Source organism: Monodon monoceros, unplaced genomic scaffold, assembly GCF_005190385.1.
Source record: "Monodon monoceros isolate NGI ecotype Baffin Bay Population unplaced genomic scaffold, NGI_Narwhal_1 Super_Scaffold_19, whole genome shotgun sequence".
In the NCBI taxonomy this organism is placed as follows: domain Eukaryota; kingdom Metazoa; phylum Chordata; class Mammalia; order Artiodactyla; family Monodontidae; genus Monodon; species Monodon monoceros.
In genome coordinates, this window is record NW_021703775.1 from 43,493,279 (window position 1) to 43,518,908 (window position 25,630).

General features: G+C 36.8%; 1 protein-coding gene across 1 annotated transcript; it reads right to left on the reverse strand.

The window, feature by feature from the left end:
• Positions 1 to 186: 186 nt before the first annotated feature.
• Positions 187 to 25,565, reverse strand: CUNH2orf73 (chromosome unknown C2orf73 homolog). The gene is made up of 5 exons (XM_029232538.1): positions 25,457 to 25,565; positions 21,544 to 21,754; positions 15,268 to 15,421; positions 1,440 to 1,555; positions 187 to 594 (listed from the first exon to the last, which is right to left on the reverse strand). The coding sequence occupies exons 1-5, from the start codon at positions 25,480 to 25,482 to the stop codon at positions 226 to 228; spliced, it is 876 nt and encodes a 291-aa protein (XP_029088371.1). The 5' UTR covers positions 25,483 to 25,565; the 3' UTR covers positions 187 to 225.
• Positions 25,566 to 25,630: the final 65 nt, after the last annotated feature.

Below are 25,630 nucleotides of genomic sequence, written 5' to 3' on the forward strand. Positions count from 1 at the left end.
CATGGCTAGAAACAATCTAACATAGAAATATGTCTCATATCCATCACTCATTGGAGACCACACTTAAATTTTTGGTGTATTTTATTACCTTTTTTCATTTTCCCATTTACATAAGTTGTCATTTTTGAGGTTATTGATAACAGAAGAAGCAAATGTGAGGGCCTGTATGATGATTCTGAAATCGTCTACATTCTAAGGACTATGTTTTTATTTGAAGAAGGTAGTTTATCCTGGTTTATCCTGACTTTTTATTGGTGGACTTAAAGAATCATGCCTGGTGAGAAGAGCTTTTACTGCAGTTATTTGAAAGATGTCTGCAGTCTTCTCCCTTCTCTCAAGACTTCTGGGACATGTGTTGGCTGCCTCTCTGACGTCTGTTTCTGATAAGTGAGTTTTAGTCTCTAGCAACTCCTGGGAATTTTGTCGGCAGAGACCGGGTGAGATCATTTTGCTTTCCGCTGAGTTTCCTTTCTCTGTTTTTTTGGACTGTTCTGATGAGCATGACCCTGGAGCATTCAGTAATACCTCTGTTCTCTTAGGAACTGTTGGCCTACTCCCTGGTTTTATCTCTGTCTGCACAAAAGCTCCATGTCGCTGGAAGGGAAAACAAAGTTGACATTAACCAGGGCACACAAGTTGCTGGAAGATGCAGCTGTGACCGGAGTTCATGTATTAGCTCAAGTCCTGATTGAAGCAGGCATTTATTTCTCTGCCTCTTCATTGGCTGTCACCTTAGTTCAAAACTGAAGACAGAAGCATAATAATTATTGGTGAACCATTTAAACAAATTATGAACAAGGGTGCACCAGAAAATGAACAGGAAGGGAAAAACAGAAAGTCAAAGGAGCGGCATCTCATTATCTCCCATTCTCAATTTTTCTGTCATTTGAATTGTACGAGACTATTCATATCCAATTTCATTTCTTGCTCTGCAGGTTGCTATGGATACGATAGAAACTGCAGTTCATAGACCTAAGGATTTATGATTGCATCATAAACGTCTATTACTTCCAACAACTAATAGTTGTTGTGAAATGTTATTATTATTAGCTATGGTGAAATATGAAAACAAACATCTGTAGTTGGGAAAAAATCCAGCAATTGACTATTATATTACTGTTCAATTTATAAAACTTATATGCATCCCCCTGCCACACGCATACATAAGCATGTCAAAAACTTTAGCAGGTTGCTTTGATATTACCTTAAGTGAATGATTTTAATAATTTGAACCAAATTCCAAAGACTGATCCAAAATTATGACATCATTCTTTAGTTTTGACTATGACATGTGGTTAAGATTTTATCCTCCTAATAACCATGCTAGTTTGTTTAAATCAACTTTGAGAAATATGATTATGACTTGAAAGGCTTAGAGTTCTACCATAAATCTATCCCATCATAAAGTATTAAGTAATTGATTCTAAATACTGACTTACCTTTCCCCGGATGGGCTCATTGGGTGTTTTCCTGGCATCATATTGATGTGAAAAAGAGATGCGTTCTATAAAATTCTTTTGGAGTTCTGCTGATGCATCAGGAGCGGCAAGTGGAACTAAGGGGAAAAAAGAGATTTTGTGAAGTCAGGATAAAAGATTTGTATATGGAAATGTAATCAGTATTTATAATATTTTTGCTTTATCAAAAATGTTAACGAAACTAAATTCTTTTGAGTATGAAAGGTTACCTAAACACATCTAAATAATACAATAATAGATTCATCATTCTTTCTCCATGAAAAGAACCAAATCAAAACAACCAAATTAGCCCCACAGGTGGAATTCCTAGTAATTTTAAAAACTAATAATAATGTAATAATGGTTTTTAAAAATCAACTGTTAGATCTGCTTCTTGCACATATACCAACCAAAGTGTTAGGAAAAGCATAAGTACAATTTATTTGTCAACTTATTTTTACTACTGAAAAGGCTTTGAGAAATTTATGCGTAAGTTGCTCCCTGCTAGCACTGACAAATGAACTGGAAGATTCCAGGGCTACTGCACTTGAACACACAATTCTTTTCATTTCCCATTGACAAAGGCTCTGAAAATTTGTGAGAGTATTCTTTAAAAATCGCTTTTAAATAATCTTCCAATCTGTGTAATAGCTATATAGGGGTTCATTATATTGGTTTCTCTATGTTTAAAATTTTTAATAATTTTAGAAACTCACTTTAGTTTTGCTTTTAGCACACTACGTTATGTAAGGAGTCAGAGTAACACCCAGTTTAGTGACATAAAATTCTGTCAAGGAAAAAATTTAAAATTTCTCCGTTTTATAGAAAAATATGTACATAAGATAATATGTACACCTCCCATATCTATGGAGTGATAACAAGAAACTGATAACAGTGGTTGTTGCAGGGGGAGAGAATTAGCTGGCTGGAGGACAGAGGTGGAGAAGAGTGGATTCACTTTCACTCTTTTCCCTATTGTACCATTTGAATTTTGTACTGTATGCCTGTATTAGCTATTAAAAAATAAAATTTAAATTGGAAAAACCATGACTTTAAAATTAGGGAGAATATATAAGAGGAAAAATATGTTAGTAAATTCACATTTATTAAGCATTCATGAATTTAATTCAATATTCAGACATTGATATAAACTAATTTTACTAGCTAGAATGATTATTCCAATATTTATATATTACATAATGTGAGATGGCAGTCTTTTCTAGCTAGCAGGGAAAAATGCTAATTGATAACATTTCCTTGATTTCTAATTGAGATCAGATACTCAAAACTCATTTTCTACTTAATCATTACTTTTCTTTTAGGACTTGCTAGCACACAAAAGAGAGCAGGTGCCAAAGATTTAACATAAATTTGTGGGCAACTATTACGTTGAGAAATTCTAACCATAAGTTATATTTTTCCACCAAATCAGAAAAGACTATCAGTTTTGGGGTGAAGGCCATGGTCTGGCTCACAGAATGTTAGTGTTTTCAGGAACATAGTCTGATAACTCTGAATAAAATGAGGCAGCTCTAAATTTAGGCATTAATCAGGTGGGGTTAATGGAGTATCCAAAGCATGGGCTTTGGGATAAGATAGACGTGCTTTCAAATTCCAGCTCTACTGCATTTCCTAGTTGTGTCACTTTGGACAAATCACTTAACTTCAATGAGATTCAATTTCTTCTCCCTAAAATGGGAATAATAATAATTTGCTTTCAGAGCTGTGAGGATTAAAGACAATGTTTATAAAGTCTCTAGAATGCTGGGTCAAATTAGAAAGGGACTTCTAAGTTAGGCAAGGGGCAAGCTCTTTTGCATCCTGACGAAAGGGAAACCATGGAAGAGGAGAAGCATGAATGTGATGAACTATCAAAATGCTGGGAGAAAACCAAAGGGTTTAGTAAACTGCTATGAAGGGTTGGTGGCAGCTTGGGCTGGAGGGTAGGGAGATCAGATGTAGACAGTAGAGAATAGGTTGGGAGAGCTTTTAAAATCTGCTCTTGACTTTCTCCCACATTGCTTTGGGAAGATCACTGTTTGCCTCAGGGCGGCAGAAACTGGCAGCAACGTCTAGCCATGTGTTGTCAACTTAGTAACATTGGAGCAGCACAGAAATCCCTCCAGGGTAAGGAGCTGATGAAAATGGATGCATGCAGCCCCTTGGGCATTTCCTTCTCCAGCACTGCCAGAGCAATTGTCAGTGCTGGTGGATTAAAAACATCAAGAGATTGCCTTCTCTCCGTGATGCCTCTTTTTAGGAGTTTAAAGGGGAAAGGAGTGGAGCCCTGAGTAGAGGATTGGTCTCAAATAGGGACAACAAATGGAGATGGTCAAAACTGGTTTTGTCAGGCCTGACCCTCTCCAGCCTGACCTTCATCTTCTTTCCTTAAATTCATTGAGAGGTACACAAGCCAGACCCTGGTCTTTAGCCTTTGCCCACACAGGGCTGATAATTCCCCTTGGGGAATATGACCTAAGATAAACTAGAGAGACACTGTTAAAGAAAGACAATAAGATTTAAAACGTACACTATGTGAAGCAGAATTATTAGAACCTATGTACCAAGAATAAAATAAGCATAACAAATATACTCAAAGGTACAGGAGGTATTCTTAATATAAAGCAAGAATAAGAGGTCATAAAAAAGAATCATGTAAAATATTAGAAATAAAAATATAATAGTTGAAGTAGAAATGGGGAGATAAAAATAAGAGTTATGAACTAGAAAATCAGACTGAGAAGCTTTCCCAGAAGGAATCTGGAAAGGAGAAAGAAATAAAGATAGAAAAGCTAAGAGACATTGATGGTAGAAATACCAACACTAGAATCCAGGAAACCTAGAAGAAGAAACAGAGAAAAGGAAATGTTTAAAGAAATAAAAATGATAAATACATAAGAATTAAAGAAAGCATACATAAGAATTAAAGAAAGCCCAAAGACCTCAGATTGAAAGGGCTCACAGATTACCAAACAGGTAGCAGGGCCAGGAGTAAGATGAGGCAAGTGAGGCTCATGGGATGCAAAATGTAAGGAGGCACTTGCATGATCCTGGGAGTGAGTGCCTCCTTACAGTTTGCACCCTAGACCTCTCACTTGGCTCACTCTTCTCCCAGTCCTGTATGGTAGATAAGAAATAACTCACATGTAAGACACTTTATAGAGAAATTTAAGGTCATCTGAGACAAAGAAAAAATTCTAAATGTTTCAAAGAGGAGAGGTAGATTACTTACAAAGGAGTAAGAAGCAGATTTATATCAAATTTGACAACATTGGACACATAATAACTTATTAATATTTTTTAAATATTAAAGGGAAAAAAACTTTAAGCCTGGAATTTTAATATTTTAATATCCAACCAAACTGTCATTTAACCATGAAGCCAAAATTAAAAAATATTGGGAGGCAAAGAAGGCCTCAGAATATTTCCCCATAAACAGACCACTTCAAAAAATTTCTGGAGGAAGAACTCAAATGAGAATAGAAATAAATCAAGGAGGGTGCCTAAGGTATATGGAAGAAAATAACAAAACGTTTTGCCTCCTTATGAAGACAATGACTAAAGAACAGAAAAATAAGTATTACACCTATAATAACTCAGAACTAAAATTCTACTGTTTAACATATTAATGGAGATTCTGGTGAATATTATAAAAAATGAAAAAAGTAGTATAATGATTGCAAAGGAAAAGAAAAAGCTGTCATTATTTGTAGGTAATATAATTACCTGAATAGAAAAACCACTAGAATCAATAATGAGAATAGGGCTTTCCTGGTGGCGCAGTGGTTGGGAGTCCGCCTGCTGATGCAGGGGACGCGGGTTCGTGCCCCGGTCCGGGAGGATCCCACGTGCTGCGGGGCGGCTGTGCCCGTGGGGTATGGCCAGTGAGCCTGCGCGTCCGGAGCCTGTTGCTCCGCAGCGGGAGAGGCCACAGGGTGAGAGGCCCGCGTACTGCAAAAAAAAAAAAAAAAATGATAATAAGGGTATAGCAAGGCAAGCAGATAAGTGTACAAAAATCAAAAGCATTTTGCTATAATAAAAATAACCTACTAGAAAACAAAAGGAAAAATAAGATACAGTCCCTGTAGGAATAAAACTATACAGTATAAAGTTTCTAGAAAGTAAGACTTCACAAGATCTCTATAGAGAAAATTTTTTAACTCAAAGACAAAAATTGAGCTGAATAGACTTTCCATTCCCTTAGATAGGATGGGATAGTATGTTACTGTAAAGGTGACAGTTTTTCCTAAATTAATCTATAATGTCAACACAACCCAATCAAAGTTCTAGCTGGATATTTTGAGAAATGTCATAAATTCCAAAATTGAAATGGAAAAATAAAGGTCCATAAATAGAGAGCTTAACTGTGAAAAGGAAGAGCAAAGAATGAGGAATTTCCCTATCAGATATTAAGACAAGCTAAAAATCTATATCATTAAAACATTTTAGTAATGATCCAAGGACTGAAAATTAACCTAAGGAATGTAACAGAGAGTTCAGAGACAGACTTATTCATATAGGGAACCCTAACATACAATTAAGGAGGTCTCCCAAGTTAATGACGGAAGTGTAGATTGTTTAGTAGATGGTATCCAGAAAACTTGTTCACTGCATGGAGAAAAATGGAATAGGTTCCGTATTTAATACTGCACATAAAGCTGGGCTATAGAGTTAAATACATAATTATGGAAGGTAAAATGATAAAACCAAGAGAAGAAAATGTAGGAGAATATTTTTGTGACCTAAGGGTAGGAAAACTCATCATAAACACCCAATGCACAAACCATAGGTGAAAACTTAATAAACTTGATTACATCAAAATTTATTCCTGTACACCATGAGCAAAGTTAACAGAGATGATAGGTTGGGAAAAAATATTTGTAGCATGAAAACTAAAAGGGATAGGACATCAGTGGGAATAGCAGAGTAAAAACCTCAAAAAAAACCTGCTTCTCCATAAAAGCAATGAGAACATTGGCAAAAATAATCAAAATCAACTTTTTCAGAACTTTGGAAATTAACCAAAGGCTTGCAACAATCTGAGAAGCATTTATTCAAGAAAAATGGCTTAATCTCTGTAATAATAGCAGGCCTTTGGCCCAGTTTTCATGCCCCTGTCCCCACCTTGTCATAAGCCTTGGAAACTAACAGCCCTGAATTTATGGTAAAAATCAGCAAGAAGCTTAGCAGCCACTGGAAAGAACCACTGTCTTTGGAACTTCCCACAAACATGAACTCAAAGAATTGTTATTTAACCTGGCTGGCAGTTCTTTGGAAACTCCATTCCTAGGGCTTGTCTTTATAGACAATGACTCAGCCTCTCTTAGTGTAAATAGCCTTTCCCCCAAAGGCATTTGTCAAAAACAATCAAGGGCAATTGTTTAACAGGGCAGCTGCCCTTAATGGCAATAATAGTTGGGGCAAACAATAAGCTGACCCAAACTAGAAACTTTTATGCCTCCTACCTGCGTAGAATCCAATGCCAGCAATTTCCCACACAGGAACCTATCCTTGGACAACACAGGTCATGTCCACCTACTATAAGGAAAACTTAAAGTATGATGAATTAAATTCTCTCGCTTTGTCTTAGTGAGAGAAATGCATAGAACAAAATCTCTATCATCATTAAAAGCCCTCTGTAATGATAACAAAAATGCCTCGCCATAAACTAGATTTAATACAAATAGTATATTGCATATTTTTCATATAGGGTAACAAAGATTGGTCACAGGGTAACTTTTTTTCAAAACAAATACTTTAATACCTTACTAATATTCAAAACCAGTATTCTACCAACCAACACAGTTCTTCTAAAATAAATATTCAGTAAGTCTTTTAATTTGGGGAAGGTTTGGGAATAAATGTAGAGATGATAAAGCAAATACATTTAAATCTATAATTTGTTATGTAATATGTCAGAAGAAAATTTGATCTGATAGTTTTCTAGTGTTGACAGTTTTAGGGAAATATTAAGTTTATAAAGAGTATTAAAATGTTTGACATATATGTATTTACTATATTTATAGGTTTAATTTATTAGATTTACAAGAATTTTTTAATTGTTTGGGGAAGGTTTTTTTTTTAAATTTAATTTTATTTATTAAAAAAATTTTTTTTTTAATGTATCAGGGTCTCATTAGCTCTTATTACAAGAATTTTTTAATTGTTTGGGAAGGTTTTGATGGTCAAAGTTCTACATTTTCCTTGTTAGGTATTTAAAGTGTTAAGAGGAAAACAGAATATAATTAAATCACCAAATGCAGTTTAAAATATTAATGGAATTTAATTGACTATGTTTGTAAATAAGTCATTGTTAAGGAGTATTTCATTTGTTCAAGCTGAGTTAATTAAACACCAAAGAACAAGTGAAACTTACTATTCTAATATTATACAATATTTAAAAATTAAGGGCTTAAAGAAGTATTTTTAAATTTATAATGTTAAAACTAGAATATTAATTTAACCATAAATAAATATCTCTTTCTGTATGCAAAGACCCCCATAGAACATAAAAAAATCTTCTACTGAAACAAGTTACCTTCAAAGGATTAACAACTGGACTGCTTTCAGACCTGACATAACAATAGAATCCAGATGACAATGGAATAATACCTTCCTAGTGTAAAAGCTAAGTAACTATGAATCTAGAATTCTGTACCCAGCTATACTTTCATCTATTAGTGAGGGCAATTTAAAGACCTTTTCAGACAAAGAAAAATGAAGAGTTGGCCATTCCTAAACTCTCATGGAAAGGACTATTTAAAGACATTGAAGTAAGGTGTTACACTGGTGACCCCAGAGAATCAGGCCTCCCAGTATTTGCATCCTTGTACAGTCCCCTTGTGAATGTGCACTGTCCTTGTGATTAGCTTCAACCAATAGGATGTGGCAGAAGCAATACTATGCCAGTTCCATCTACCCTGCTGGAGAAACCACACGCAGAGACCAAACGGAGAAGGACAGGCCCAATCATTCCAGTGTCCCAGCTGAGTTCAGTTCCCAGACGACCTACCAACTAAATTCAGTCGCTCAAGTGCTCACCAGCAAGAACGGCCAAAGAACTGCCCACCTGAGCTCAGCCCAGACTGCAGAATCATGAGCAAATAAAATGATTGTTGTTTTAAGCAACTAAATGTTGGATTGACTTGTTATGCAGATAACAAACAGAAAGACTTCAGAAGGAAGTCAATTAAATCAAAATGAATCATCTTTTATATAGTGATCTAGAACCTCCCAGAATCTTGAAAATAATAACTTAAAAAAATATCTTCATGGGGACCAATAAAGGGGCAAGAAAGGTAATCTAAACTATTATAGAAGGAAATTCCTTACCCAGACATTATACCTATTAAAAGTAGACATAACTACCATGTTCATTTATGCAAATATATGTGATTTTTAAAGAAGCCCACAATAGTGAAGATCATCTAAGTGGGAAAACATCAAAGAAGATATTCAAGTTCTTAGTGGTTACTCTACTTAAGAATTCAAATCGGACCCAAAATAATTACTTAAAAGAAGCCTTGTTAGATGAGGCTTACAAAAAGTAAGCCAAAGTCTATGAAGAATGTTTGAAATTCACTCTCTGTTTCTTGGAAACTTCTAATTAAAATAGGAATTTTCCAAACAAGGATACACCAAACAAGTTGGTGTCTAGCCATCTATATTTTATCAACAAAGCCAGGATTTATTCAAACACACAACTTGTTCCTCATATTGATGCGGATTTAGCAGCTTTTGTTTTGAGAAATTTTCTTAACTTTTCATTTGTATCTACTTAAAAAACATATATCAGTATTATTTTTCTATTAGAAACCCCATTCTTCTAAGTAGTATTTATTTTCATCTTACATAAACGGATTATTAATGTAAAAATAACAGTACAGATTTTCACAATACAGTGAAAAAGAGAAACTTGAATACAACTGTAGCAAGAAATCATTGTTATGTTATACCTTGATGCAAAAGAAGCAACACAAACTAAAACCTATTTTAGAAAAATATTTTTAGCACTGTATCTGAATTCACAATTTTAAAGAATGTTAAAATATCAAGTAATTGATAAACAGCCAAAGTTTTATTTAAGTATGAAACACCTCCCTTACCAATTAGATCAGCTTTTCCAATTTATAAAGTTTTATTATATAAAACCCAAAGTGAACACTCATTCTTACAGGGACTCATATATGATGGAGCATAGCCGTTTGTTGAACTGACCATGGATGGCAGCCAGGAAATTGTGTGGTGGTACAAGACATAAAGGGCACTTTCATTATCAGTACAAGATGACATTGCTGAAATGCCAAAAACCAGGCGTAATTAAGTGGGCTGATGGAACAGAATGACTATGAGATGACTTTTGCTATTAATGCATGTTTATATACACATTTTCTGTCTATATGCATATATGTATACACACACATATATATATACATTAAAAATCTGGCATATACAGACTAGTTTATATACTAGTTATACTAGTTATAGTTTAAATGTTACATAAAATATTTTCTTTTAAATATCATTCTCATCTAGTACCCAAACACCATCTAAAATATGAATAAATTGCAGGTTTATATTGTGGTGTGTATATTAGTTAAAATTACATTATGACTTTAATCTGTTGAATAATATGTAATTATCATTAAACTAATCAATAAATATTTGTTGAGTCTGGGCATAGTGGTAGGACCTGGAATATAATAATGCTTTTGGCAATGAGAAATACCAGTAAAAGAGCAGACACAGAGAGAGAGAGGAAGAAGATAGTACAATGATAGTAAAGAAATTAAAAGGGCTTAAAGCCTTAAGGAAAAAAGAGAACTAAATGCGAGCAAAGATATTAACAAATTTGGAAGCTGGAAAGCAGATGGATAAGTGGCAATTGAGTTGAGTAGAGTCCAGTAAACTGGAAGCTAAGGGCTTGCGGAGGAGGAGGGGGTGGTGAAAATCAAGCCAATTCATGCCACAGCCTTCCAGGGAGGCTCGGGAATTGGAGGCATCAGACGTTTCTGAGGCAGGGAGCATGGGAAGTGGTACAAGTCGAAGCTGTAAACTGAAGATTGTTTGAGAGACTCCCAGATTTTCTGTCCTCCGCTCCAGGCAGAGGCTTGGAGGATTCCTCTAAGGGAAAATTGACAGACCTACAGACACTGATTATGGTGGTTCCCTTATGAAATGACCGGGCCCTGCCTGATCATCCTAGAACAAAGCCTATCTCTCTGTCTCATCTTCCACCACATCCCTTACTTGAACTAGAGAAGAAACAACTGCTCCTTATGAGAAAGTACTGAGACCTGACTGGTTAGTTAACAAAAAAGTCAGTTAAGGCAAAGAATCATAGAAAATTATGTAAACCATACTTATTTTCCTTTAACCAGTTCATTCACCAAAATTTTATTGAAGTGCAAAGGCATTTTCTTTGAGGAAGTGCCTGTTGGTTGGAATTCCACTTTATATTTCTTGCACAAACCACACGCCTAATGTGTCCTTTTCATTTTCCGTTTCTTTAACACAGAATGGAAACTTAAGGATGCATTTGAAGGAAAATGAGTACAGCGTCTTTCAAGATTTAAAAAATTCCCTCTAGCTCTTCTTTTATAGTTATTTTACCCATGCTTAATTAGCATTTTTAAAGTTAGTGATTAACCTTTTAGCAAGTCTTTGTAAAGTATTCAACTTTGAATGTTTTATAGAAACAACTGCTTTTTTTCTTACTCAGATTTTAATTTATAATATGTAATTAAGTTATAGAAATACAGTAACAAGTACACAGGCATAAATTGGTTCTGAAACAAGCATGACTTTCAGAAAGTATTCTCTGCCTCCTTGGTCTGAGTTATGTGCCCCTTCTCTAAATCCCCATGCCAAGCTATCAGGAGCAATAGGAGACTTAGGTAGATTTGGCAGGTCAAATAGGACCATGTACGCCATGGCAAAGAATTTGAAATTTACTCTACAAACAGTGAGAAGTAGCTAAAGCCTCCAAAGGGGAAGAGTGATGTCCTTCATGTTTTTAAAAGATCTGTCTGACGATGGTATGGAAAACATTATGGAGGAGGAAGAAAGGAAGCAGGACAGTAGTGGCTTCACTACATTGGTAAGATAATTTGGGATAGTATTTGGAGATAGAGGTGTCAAGATGGATTGACTGTAGAGGGTAGGGAGTTTTAGAATGACTTCTAGGTATCAAAACTTGAGCATCTGGGGGAATAGAAATGACATTAATTGAGATGGGGGGATAGGTTTGGATGGGCGAAATGAAATGGTCTATTCTAGCCATGTTAAGCTTGAAAAGGAGATTAGTTATCCAAGAAGAGATGTTAAGTAGTTGGTTGGATATCAGGCTTGAAGCTCAGGAAAGAAGCCAGGGCTGGAGAAAGAAATTGGTACTTGTATTAACTCCTTTGACTTCAGCCTTGATCTTCTATTCCGTGTTTCATCTATTTTGGGTAGTCTCTCTTGAGGACTCATATGTTAAATAGTGATATTAGCACCCTTCTCCTCTTCTACTTCCCATCTTCTGTCAACTGTATATTTATTTTTCTTCTTAAAGCTGATAACATAATTCTGATCTGTAACCATATTTAAATTTTCCATATTGTGTCTATAGAATAACGCTAAAAGTTAACTACTAAGTAGCACTTACAATACAATTACGTGAATTTTGTTCACTTAAGAGCCAAATGTTGTGCTAGGACTATATTTCTTTCTCAGTGGGTCCAATGCCCAGTGCCACTTGGGGAAGAAAAAGGTTCTAGTGTACATGTCAAATAAATCCTCTTTTCTAGGTTAAAAATGATTTCCCCTGAGAACTTTGAAGACATTAACTCCACTGTGCTCTTCCATCCGTGTTGCTTGATTCCATATACTTATTCCTTAGGTGGTGACTTAGTTTTCTTTTAATGGAAACTTCTGGAATCTTCTCTTTATAATTATTGTTTTGCAATTTCATAATGATGTATAGGTGTATATCTTTTTTCCCTTCATACTTAGATACACTCAGTAGACCCTTTCAATGGCTCTTCTTTATGTTGGGAAACTATCTTCCTATTATTTTTCTAGAGGCTGTGTAGAGTACTGGTTATTTTTACAGGTACTAGAGTCAGACTAAGTTCAAACACCAATTATTTGCTGTGTAGCCTTGGGCAAATTATTTAAACTCTGTGCTTGCTTTCTCATCTGAAAAATGAGAGTCTTAATAGTATTACTATACTATTATATGCCATAGGGTTGGTGTGGGAATTGAATGAGTAAACATTTAGAAAGTTCCATAAAGTACGTGGCAAATAGTATATGCTTAATAGATGTTATGTGTGGATATAATTATCTCGCCTTCATTTTTACTCTTTTCTGGAGCTCCAGAAAAGTTGGACCTCCAAGACTGATTCTCCATTTTGCTTTTATACTCTCATATTTTCTAAGGTTTTGTGTGTTGTTGTTGTTTTATGTTCTGTGATATTTCCTTGATTTTATCCTCCAGACCTAAAAAAAATATAATTTGGCATAATTCTAATCTTTGGTTGTCCATTCATAAATTAAGAATAGGATAGGAGACCAGTTTGAAATACTAAAGTAACTAGTGTGGTAGTTGACATCTAGCTGAGACAATGGGCTCTAGCATTCTTAATGTTGGGAGAGGGTAGAGTGCTCATGACTGGAGCAGTTATTTAAGAAACAGACTTTCAAATAACCCTCTGATTCTCCCCTCCCCCGTTTCTGTTATGCTTTGTCTGCTGACTGAGCCTTCAGATACTTTTGTGTTTTTTCAGGCAGAATGGCTCTTCACTGCATCTCCTTCTGTATATTCTAGGCTATTGCTTCTTTGCTCTTTTTTATCCGTCAACAGTCTTCCATTCCTTCTCAAAATCCAGAAAGCTCTTCCTTCCATTCTTTTCACCTTTATGGGTCCTTTATGGGTTGACTGCTTTGCTATCATTCAATAGGGTCTTGGGAGGCAGGGGATTTAGATGTTTGTGCTCAGTCTACCATCTTGAATCAGAATTGGAAACTTTATTACCTTTCTAAAAGAGACGCCATTGTTATAGACTATCTAATAGTTGGCCCTCCCTATTAACTACCACCCTTGAGGTAGAAATCATGTTAAATATGACCATTTTCTAATATCCTGACCTTCAATCTAGCTTCCCTTTGTATCCTTAACTAGACTGGCCAATCACAGAGGCCAGAAGGCTAAAACTGAGGGACTGTTGACGTCTAAAAGTAATCCTTCGCTGCCTACTGTCGTGTTCAGAAAATTTGATGTTTATCTCGTGAACTTTTGTGTGGGGTGAGAACAGAGCGGGTATTCAATAAATCCATTTTTGTTTGGACTTGATCCTGCACTTCTTTAAGACTTGCTAAAAATTCTACTCCTGCGGTAGAGATGAGTAGTACTGGGTTAAGAAACAGATACAACTTGAATAAATGTGAAAGACCTAGATTATTATAATGACATTGTCAGGTAAAACAAATTTTAGATCTCAAAATGTATGAATACTGTATAGAACAGTATTTCCTAAATTATGTTTTGTGGGATACCAGTCATGTGAGATGATCTGAAAAAAGGTAAAGTTGTCAATATTGGGAAAACATAGCATTCTTTATCCCTCTTCTTGGAAATTCATTATGCTTATGCTTAGAATAAGGGTTTTAAGAGTTCTGTAGTAAAAAAAAAAAACCACAAAACTGTTTAACTTTATAAATTCAGTTTTTCCAAAACTTATTTGACTTCCCCTGTTTTTTTGAGCAGTAGCTATAAACATCATAAAAACTAGTGCCCCTCATCAGAAAATCTACAAACAACAAATGCTGGAGAGGGTGTGGAGAAAAGGGAACCCTCTTGCACTGTTGGTGGGAATGTAAATTGATACAGCCACTATGGAGAACAGTATAGAGGTTCCTTAAAAAACTAAAATTGAATTACCATATGACCCAGCAATCCCACTACTGGGCATATACCCAGAGAAAACCATAATTCAAAAAGACACATGTACCCCAATGTTCATTGCAGCATTGTTTACAATAGCCAGGTCATGGAAGCAACCTAAATGCCCATCGACAGATGAGTGGATAAAGAAGATGTGGTAGATATATACAATGAAATATTACTCAGCCATAAAAGGGAACGAAATTGGGTCATTTGTAGAGACGTGGATGGATCTAGAGACTGTCATACAGAGCGAAGTAAGTCAGAAAGAGAAAAACAAATACTGTATATTAACACATATATGTGGAACCTAGAAAAATGGCACAGATGAACCGGTTTGCAGGGCAGAAATAGAGACACAGATGTAGAGAACAAATGTATGGACACCAAGCGGGGAAAGCGGGGTGGTGGTGGTGGTGGTGGTGGGATGAACTGGGAGATTGGGATTGACATGTATACACTAATATGTATAAAATAGATAACTAATAATAACCTGCTGTATAAAAAAATAAATAAAATTCAAAAACAAACAACAAAAAACAGTGCCCCTCCATGCACACTTTGAAAAATACTGCTCTATAGTGTTGCCTAACAGTTATAATTTTTAAAGTTTGCTGGCAATAATGAGCAGAATGCTACTAAATTTCTGACTTGGAAGCTGGTGTTATCAATGAACATTACAATTTTTATTATGTTGTATTAAACATATTTGGAGCTAAGTTATCCACTAGGAAGGGATAAGGAACTTGTCAAGGGCTGCACTTGCTGCATGTATATTTTCAACTCCTGTAGAGGACTAATTTTCCCAGGAGGTGCAAGCACGTATAATACATCTTAATTTGATAGCAGTAACCTGAGACAGTGGAGAACTGCTAACCTTACCTATTCCACAAGAAGGCTTTTGCAACTTGCTGTATTTGACTGGAGAAACAAATGGACATGTTGGTTTTTTAAAGTCACTCCTCTGGGTGCTCTTAGTGTCATAAGGTGGTTGGAAGGGATTTTCCAGTCCTTTACCATGTGACCACCAGTCACCCTTCATGGAAAAAAAAATGGAAACACAAAATTGGATACTGTAGGACATTTTCATTTTCATGTGTTTGATGATCAGTAATTTGATTCAACAAGTTATTGGATTTTCTAGTACTAAAATAGAGTTCTGAAATCTAGGACTAAATATATTTTCATAAAGACTGTATTTCCTAAGAGACACCTAAAAATGCATTATCATTATAATTTTAGCTAAAATACAGCTGCTAATTTCTTAAACTACCTTCTATCAACAGATTGAATGGTAAAAATCAACAAAATAGTTTCTATGTTTTGTACTACCATTTATATATATATATAAATATGCATATATATACACGTATGCATATAGTAAACATGATTTAATCTAAAACATATTCTATACTTTTCATTATGGCAATACAAATAATGTATTGTCATCTAAGATGGTGGTTTTCAAAGTTTTTAGTCCATGACCCACACCATGAAATACATTTTATGTCATGCAAGAGTACCCACTGCATACATATACATAAAACTAGAGGTTTCACAAAACAATACTTATTCTTACTACATGCAGTGCACTTGGCTATTTTTCTATTATATTACTTTTCTATTTCATCTCATAATGCTGGTTGCAGTCCACATTGATTTATAACTCACTAATGATTCAGTTTGAGAAACTTTGTTCTAAGCAGAAATATCTCCAATGTTACTGAATTTCTGATAATAAAACCTGAACTAAGTATGCAGGAAATGAAGACTCTTCATTAGCACATTTGATCTCTTAGAAGTTCAGAAAGCAGTGAGGTGAATTGTTACTCAACTTAGTACTGACTAAAAAAATTTTTTTAATCTGGTTGATCAGGTAGAATAGAACCTTGGGAAAAGGGAACTTGACACCTCGGAGTCCTTGGATCTTAGAGAATGAAAGTAACCTTGGGTATGTTCCAACACCTACCTGGGGCTTTAAGGGAAGAGATCAGCCTTTTAAAAGATCAACTGTGATTGCATTGTCAGAGACTTTAAAATATGATTCAAGGTGGATAAATATGAGATTCTAATAAGTTAAATTCTGAAAATACAATTGAAGCTACATTGATATAAAAAGAAGGAGGCATCTAAAGAAACTTGTGTGGCTACATAGGCAGTTAGCTTTCAAATGAGCTTAGTTTTCAAGGAGACAGGTGTGTGTACAAGCGGTGCACAAAATCAGATTCAAAGGAGAAACACTTGAATGGAGTCAGCTTGTCAGGAGACTGTCAAGAAGCTTAGAAGAGATTCATGAAATATACCAAGCAGCAAAAATCGGGTGTTCTGTGGGAAAGAATTCTGTTGCAGCAAGAAATCAAGGAAAGGCTTAGAATTTGGAGAAGAGTACCCTGCTTAGAGCTGAAAGTCAGAGCTATTCAACTTTAGGTTCTTCATTAAGGGAAGTTATCTTCAAACTGAAAAAGATGGGATGGACATGAACCAAAGAGAGCACTAAGCCCTGCACAGATGAAGACAGAGTCAGAACTCACTTTGCAACTGGAAATGAGGGCCAGTTTCCAGGCCAGTGACAGCCTGTAACCAGGGATAAAAATGAATGTTTGCAGAAATCAAAGAAATGTAGGAAGTGGGGAATTTTGGAGAGCAGGAAAGATCAGCCAATGCCTCATTTTTCAGAATGGACTTAAAGGTGAATTACATCTACTTGATGTAGATCCTAGGAATTCTAGAACATATCACTACACAGATGGTGTCTTCTCACTCTCTGGCTCAAAATAGTCACGTCTTACTGTTGTCAGAGTGCCTGCTTCTTGCAGCTCTTCCCTACTCTGTGATTGCCACGGTGCTTATTATGCTCCAAGGTCTAGGCCTTTTCTCACTTATTCTCATCACAATTCTATGAAGTGGGTACACCCACTGTACAGATGAGAAAACTGCTGGGAGATAAAGTAACTTCCCCAAGGTATATCACTAACACGTAGCAGAGCCGCCTCAATTCAGCCCGTCATTTGTCTGTGCATGCCTCTGATTTCTGTGCTACATTGCTATAGGAAATCTGCTGTGGAAGGCAAAGCCAGATAAACACAAATTTATTTAAATTATTTCAAAAATAAAAATAAAGAGGCTCTAAGTAAATATCCTGAGAAATCCTCTATGACAAGGTTTTAAGGCATACTCTTTATATCTTCTTTTGTTGATGGGAAACTTATTTTGCTAACATCCAAGTTACTGGAGAAGTGACTCTGGAATAAGTGAACCATGATGTCTGGCAGACTTCAATTTTTTTCTTAAACAAGAGTGTAGTGCAAAAGCTACCTTAAAGCAGAGATAATTCACCTTTCAAGAAGACTGGAATTTAGAATTTTACCAAAATGGTCTCTTTGGTTTCACAAATACGTATAAAGGAAGTAATGAGCAGTTTTTTCTGAAGTGTGATTGATGACTTCAAGACCCTTATAGTCGGTGAGTGTTCTGATTAGTGTTGTCAATTGGATGAATCTTCACTTCAGGAGAATGAAATGCTACAGTTCAAAAACTGTTGTGTTTATCTTTTCTATTTCTGGAGAGTCTGCCCTATGCCTGAGAAGTCTGGTTCCTTCCTGGAAGAGAGTGTGTATGCACCCAGGCACACGTGCATGCCTTTTTGGTCCAAGCATTTGCTCAGAGAGATTATAAGACAAAAGGTAAAGGCAGAGGCTTATTTTTTTCCTTCACCGCACACTGAAGAGAAAGACTAAGAATAAAAATGTACTGCTCTGTGTACTATCACTTACATTGGATTGAGAGGTGCATGTGGAAGTATTTATGATTAAATAAACCAAACCGGGAAAGGTCCTCTATGTTATTGCTTTGCCTAGGTTTTGGGGGTCAGACCACATCTTGCAGACTGTAGAGGGGGTTCTGCCTACAGAAAGAGTTTTTCCCAAAACTTTGCACCCAGAGAGAGGATGAAGTCCTCCCTTCCAGGCCAAAGCCTGTCTCTTTTCCTGCTGCAGGATGACCGTCACTGGGGCTCCATGGGAGGGAGGTGCCTGGTGATTCCTGATGACAAGGCTCCCTATAACCCCGGCTGCTGGAAGGCCTAAGAGCCATTGTGCTGTGGGCCCCTTAGTCACATTTGGAAACCACCGTGAGGCACTCTCTGTTACACTTCTGTCAGCCCTTTGCCTTCAGAAATGCACCATTTGCTTCCATTCTTTGGGAAACTAAGGGAGAATCCTAGGGGAAATGTAGTAAAAAGTAAGTGGGGTATCCTGGAGGGACCAGTTAAGAGAATATAAGAGGTGGTGTGCCAAGCTCTATGGCGCCCTGGCCAAGATGGCTACTGCTGCTTGTGGTGGTGTGGTGATCTGTGGACATCAAATTATACTTTATGGATTCCTAGGGAAATCTGGACTTTTGACAACACCTTACACATAGAGTATCATATTTTTTAAATGGAGCTCAGTGGCTTTAAAAAATTTGCTGTGTTATAGCAAACACTAGAGTTACACTGTATCTACGTTCCTCTATGTTTTGTTGTGGACCAGAAAGAACGCTGAAAAATACCTCTTTTTAAGCAATTCATAATAACAATTCACAATAACAGTTATTCCTGCACTGTGTTCTGTGGAACACTGGTTCTGCAGCATATTAATAGGTGTTATATAAAAGAGGTTTCCATAGTTAAAGAAATTTGATAAATACTGAGTTAAACAAGTTAAGAACCTTTATCTACTAATGTGAATTGTGAAGCTCTGAGAAGGGTGTATAAAAATACAGGTTTTCCAAAACATATGTGACTTCGGAACTTTATTTTATTGAGCACATTGGCAAGGACTAGTGCTCCAAAAAAATACATTTTGGAAAATACTGACCCAGTATAATCTTTTTTGAAATATCAATATTTACTAATATTTAAAAACACAAAGACAACCAAATTAGTTTTCATTGGAAATAACTGAGCTAAAGCTCCTTTTTACTTCTTTTAGCACCACCAATTTTATGTCCCTATGTAGAACTGTATAATTGATTATTTCACTTAAAAATCTTGTAAATAAATAAAACCGACCAATCTGGTATTCTAAAGATATTATCTTAGCAAAATACATAAGACAACAGATATATGTCAATTGAAATATTTAGGCAACTTTATTTTCTTTACTTTTATTTTAAAGCCAGTATTACTATAAGCCAGTTAATTTTTTTAAACCAAGCTAACCTTTAAAAAGAAAACTGTCATCTTAAGTAAAAGAACAAAGTTTACAAATATGTGAAATGAGCATTCTTTATTACTCCTTGGGTACTTGGAAATGAGTACATTTAAGGGTTTTTTGTTGTTGTTGGAGGGGGTAGGTTTAGTTTTGTTTAAGTATGTTCATTCCCTTCACTCCACGCCCAATGTGAACACTTAGCTCTGTGATGCATCTTTGGTCTTTGTACCTCCTTGTTCAGCCCTCCTTGTTCAGCCACTGTGAACCTCTCTTACCTATCCTCTTACTTCATTTCAAACTCACTTTCACCACCTGTTTAAGGTCTTTGACTCATGGAGCTTTGAGCACTAATAAACAAAGATTCTACTGCTGCTATTACCCAGTCTTGTTGATAGAGCAAGCTACTAACGCTTCTGTACATTTATTTTTTTCAAGACACCTACAAAGTAGGAACAAGAGAAAATTAGATTTATTTTAAAATTTCTTTATGTTTCATATTTCTCTTCTCAAACCAGCTTCTTTTCCTTATGGGGTTCAGGATGGGTTAACAGTTTGGTTTAAACTTGGCCTTGAACTAGAGCTCAGGAGAGTCATTCATTAACTTTTGCAAGAATTATGAGGACTTCACTAACCTGGATTTCTGTACCACATTTATTTCCCCCAGAGGCATGTTCTATCAATATCTTTTAAATGCTCAATAATTATTTGTTTATAAAACAAAAGAGCCTTAAAACTGCCCTTGTAAGGGTTTACTACATGATATTAAAGCATGTTTGACTACAGGAATTTCTGCCCCCAAAAGCTCTCATATTCACACACACGGCCATGGTGTGCTGTTTCATGACAAGAACAGTTGATGTTATCAGTGTAAACAGAGCGCACGAAAAGCAATCTCCATTTAAATGTTGAGTTAAATCACAACTACACCTAACCTTACATGGCAAAAGAGACTTTGCAGCTGTGATTAAGGATCTTGCTAAGGAGAGATTATCCCAGATTCTCTTCTTCTGAGGACCCCAATATAATAACAAGGGTCCTTAGAAGAAGGAGGCAGGGAAGTCGGTCATAGATTTGAAGACAGTATGTTGTTGGCTTTGAAGAAGGGGCCATGAGCCAAGGCAGGCAACCTCTAGAAGGTGGAAAAGGCAAGGAAATGGATTCTTCTTTAGAGCCTCCCGAAGGAACCAGCTCTCCCAATAGACAATGAGATTGATTATGTACTTTAGAGCTTCAGAACTGTTGAGAATAAATTTGTGTTGCTTTAAGCCAGTGTTTAAGTTTGTGGTAATTTGTAACAGCAACACAGGAAATTAATACAATAAATTATACCTCAACGAAACTGATTCTAAAAAAAAGAATGGAATATATTTAATATGATAGTGAATAAAAGTGTGATTTGTCTAAACCAACAGTCCTGGATCAGAAACATGACTGTGACATTTGCTTACTATGTAATCTCAGGTATGTTAATTTACTATATTAGAGCATGTTATCATCTAAACTATTTCCAATAATACCTCCTAGAAGTTGTGCAGATTAAAGGATATAACTTATACAAAACACTTAGCTCATTCCTAGCACTTCATACACTTTCAATAAATGGTAGCTATTTTATAGAAAGTATCTGAATTACTGAGTATCATGGGAAATTTTTATATTATTTGTCACAAATACAATATTAGAGATTTCTTCAATAACCCCTCCTACCCACAAGCACCGCTGAGTGACTATAATCTGACCCGATCTAGAAAAACAATTATTTGGATTCCTTCCCTATATATATATATATAGTTTGTATGCAAAATTATCAGTAAGGATAGTTCCAGCTTACTGCTTTTAACTATTGGATTATAAAAAATATTAGTCTGAGATCTGTCACATCCTTTAAGTAGTCTGTGACAAAATTATCCTGCAAAACACTTCTGAATCTAAATCTATATTTGTAAATAATGAACATCAATCCAACCTGATCATCTGGCTCGTTTTGGGGATCTATGTAGGGAACTGGTTCATTGCATGTTCTTACATTTGTGTTAATGAATTTAGCATAATATACATGTCCTCTCCCAACACATGGTTTTGAATGTTGAATACTTTTTCCAGGCTTTTTTTCATGTTTCGTTTCTTCTTTTTTTTCAGTTACATACAGTATACCAGCATCTTCTATTTCATGCTGTCTGAAAAACAGAATTAAATAGTATATCATTTATCCAATGAGCATTTCAGTGCTGAGTCATAATTACATAAAATTAGATTTAAATATATTTCAAGTGTCAAGACAATTTAGGCTTTATTAATAACTATTAGGGGCTGGTGCAATTAAAATTTGGGAGGGTATCCTGTCATTCGAAATTATATAAAAGATAAAGAGATTTGTGTTAATAGTGATTATTTATTACCATATACCAATGTAGTGTACAGATTCATTTGCTTGGAGTTAAGAAAGAGTAGTGATTTGATCATTCTTACAAATTACGTTTACAGTATTTATTCATGTGCCTAAGTTACATGCTAATCTTAACTCATCTTCTTTAAGAGTTAGTTACCTAGGGGCTTTCCTGGTGGCGCAGTGGTTGAGAGTCCGCCTGCCGATGCAGGGGACACGGGTTCGTGCGGTCCGGGAGGATCCCACATGCCGCGGAGCGGCTGGGCCCGTGAGCCATGGCCGCTGAGCCTGCGCGTCCGGAGCCTGCGCGTCCGGAGCCTGCGCGTCCGGAGCCTGTGCTCCACAACGGGAGAGGCCACAGCAGTGAGAGGCCCGCGTACCGCAAAAAAAGAGTTAGTTACCTAGTATATTTAGCTATCTGGACAAGGATAACTAATTTTAAAGGCTCACCTGGCAAACTTATAAAAGCTACCAAAAGAGCACTATTATTTATCTTTTCAGGAAAAGACCACTGTGCAGACATCAGAATAGCTAATTCAATTTCATCATTTTTTGCTTCTAATAACTACCCTGGAAGAAAAATAAAAATTATTGAAATTTTTAAATGTTAAAAAATATTTTAAAAGGAATAGTTTATAATTTTTTTCTCCTTTTAAATAAGGAGTAACAGGAGTATTTTAAAATTTTGCGTACTTGAAAAGTAAAGGAAGGTAAGAACAAAATATTTGAATTTAGATTCTTTTTACATAGAAATTTAAAAAATCAAAGCCCTGACCCATGGAAGGTGAGTGAATAAGATTCGAAATTTATAGAGAAAGTGATTAGTTCTGTTTAGCCTTGTCCATGGCCCTACCTTACTTCAGACTAAAGCAGGTCCATCTCTTCTACCCCATGTCATTTTTTTCAATTAAAAGCCTCCAGTGGCTTTCCACTGCATTTACGATAAAACACTTCCTCCTTATCGCAGTTCTGAGGCCCTGTGTGGCTGTGCTCCAGCTAATCTCTTCAACCACTCAAGCCTCTCTCCCTTCCCTTCTCCAGCCAGCCTGCCTACTCGCAGTTCCTGGAACACACCAGTCTCCTCTCCCCTCAGGGCATCTGCTCTTCCCCAGCTCCCTGAACAGCTGGTTCATTACCATTTAGGTCTCAGCTGAAGTCATCTCCTCAGAAACTTTTCCTAGATTTCCCCCTCCCCACTCCATGTATTCTCTATTTTAGTACTTTGTTCATTTCTTTCATTCTACAATTTATCATTTATGTACCTACTTTTTGTTTTCGTGTTCTAGTCAGCACTACAAATAATCCTGTACAAGCCAGTAAGTTCCATTAAGGTGACAATCGGGTTTCATTCATTATGTACCCAACATCCGGACAATTGTCCTGATTGTTGCAGGTAAACAGATTGGCATTATACTATTTACACATTCCTGGTGAATCTGCTGGACTAGTTTTTCACTCTGGCTTTGCGTTAGCTGTACACACCCAAGCCTCATCCAAATCACACACGACATTCAGTACCCTTGTATTCCAGTTCTCTGCATCCCAGCAGAAGTTGCTCTCTGCAAAGGATTTGGAAAAAATGATTACTGGTAAAGTGTAAATTACTTTGAAGGTTTTTCTGTTATCTTTCCAGAGATGAATTTATTTAAAGGCCTTAATTGATTTATCACTGTAGACTTCTGGCATCAGTTTTTTTCCATCTCCTTCTCATAGTTGTAACCCAACAATAAATTTGTACTAGAATCAGGCCTTAAGGAAAGGACCGTAGCTATTTGTTCACATACTGATGCATTCATGTGATGAAGGATTTGTGGTGTGAGTGGCTACAGATTGACTCATAAATGTGAAATGTAGGGTTCTGTAGTAATCTCTTACTAGAAGGAAAGCACAGTTAAAAATACTAATGGGCTCTGAAATAAGTCAGACCTGGGTTGGAATCCCAGCTCTGCCATTTACTATCTGAGCCTTGGTTTCCAATCCTTTGCATGATAAGGACAATAATACCTATTGTGAGACATGTGAGAATAACATTAAATAATTCATTCTTTCAATAAATATTTATTGAGCTATGTGTCCAGTGCTGTTTGAGGCACTGAGGATAGAGGAGTAACAAAAGAAACAGAGCCTTACATTCCAGTGGGGTAAGGCAGTTGAGAAATAAAAAGTAAAATATATAGTTTGTTAGATGGTGTTAAGTACTAAGGACAAAATTAAAGCAGGGCATAGGGGAAAGAAGTGCATGTATATGGGAGGTAGGTGGCATTTTTAGATAAGGTAGAGGCTGAGTTATGAAGGTGGCAACTGAAAAAAGACAGGAAAGAGGGGAGAGAGCTAAGTGGATATCTAAGGAAGCACATTCCAGCAGAGGGACGTGTAAATGCCGAAGCTTGGAAGCAGAAGCACCTGACCTCAGGACGGTGCTTCTCCAAGCGTAGTTCCTGGAATAGCAGCCCTGGCATCAGTTGTCAGCTTGTCAGAAATACATATTCACAGGTCCCATTCCCAACCTACTAAATAATCTCTGGGGCAGGTTCCCAGGAAACTTTTAACCAGCTCTCTAGGTGATTCTCATGTGTTAAAATTTGAGAACCACTGTTTTAGTGACAAAAATACAGGTTTGGAAGCACATACCCCTGGCTCCACACCATAACAAGCTGTAACAAGCTGCTTGATTTAATAGTTCTGAAAATTTAGGGTACATCAGAGTCACCTGGAGGTCTTGTTAAAACTCAATTATCATGCGCTTCTTCTAGAGTTTCTGATTTGGTATGTCTGTGGAGGGGAGCCCGTGAGAACTGCATTTCAAATAAGCGCCCAGGTGATGCTGATGCTGTTCTGAGGACCACACTTTGAAAACCACTGCAGATGGCTCAGGGAGGCCTCAGTGCTGGAGGAGAGGGAGGCAAGGAGCAGACAGGGCCGAGTAAGGCAAAGGCGCACATTGTGTAGGCCCCACTGGCCGCTGTAGGAGCCTTAGCTTTTCCTCTGCAGTGGCCAAGGGAGAACGTGATCTAACTTTATGTTGTAAAATGACCACTCAGAAGACTGCATTGAGGAGGCTGCAGAGGGGCGAGGGGAGCAGCGAAGACTTCTGCAGTATACAGGTAAGAGACGCTGGTCCTTGGGCCAGGGTGGTAATGACGGTGGAAGTGCTGAATCGTGGTGGATTCTGGATATATTTTAAAGGTAAAGCCTACAGAATTTGCTAATAAATTACATGTGGGGTGTGAGAAGTAGTGGATGATTCAAGATGACGTCAAGAATTTTAGGCCAAGCTATGCATGTAAAGTGCCTGATACATAGTAGGTGCCCAGTAAACAGTGCGTTTTAAAAAGTATTATTGCGCTCAATACTCGAAATGAGAGGTAGGAAGGGGATTGGCAGAGGAAAAGCCCTGATGGCCCGAAGACTCACCCTTCCGATCTCACTTAACCCTTCAAGTAGGAAAACATTTTTCGGAAGGGGAAATAGAAAAACAAACCCCAGCACTTACGGCTGCCTTTCCTCCTTTCTCTCCATGGGCTCCTACGGCCTGCCACGAGGCAATGAGGAGCCTCACGGGAAGACCAGGGAGTAAGCCCCAACAAGAAAGGGGCGCGCGGAGAACCGCGGCAGTGACTTGTGCGTTGCTAAGCGACAGCGGACTGGGCACTAGGCCTCGGAAAGC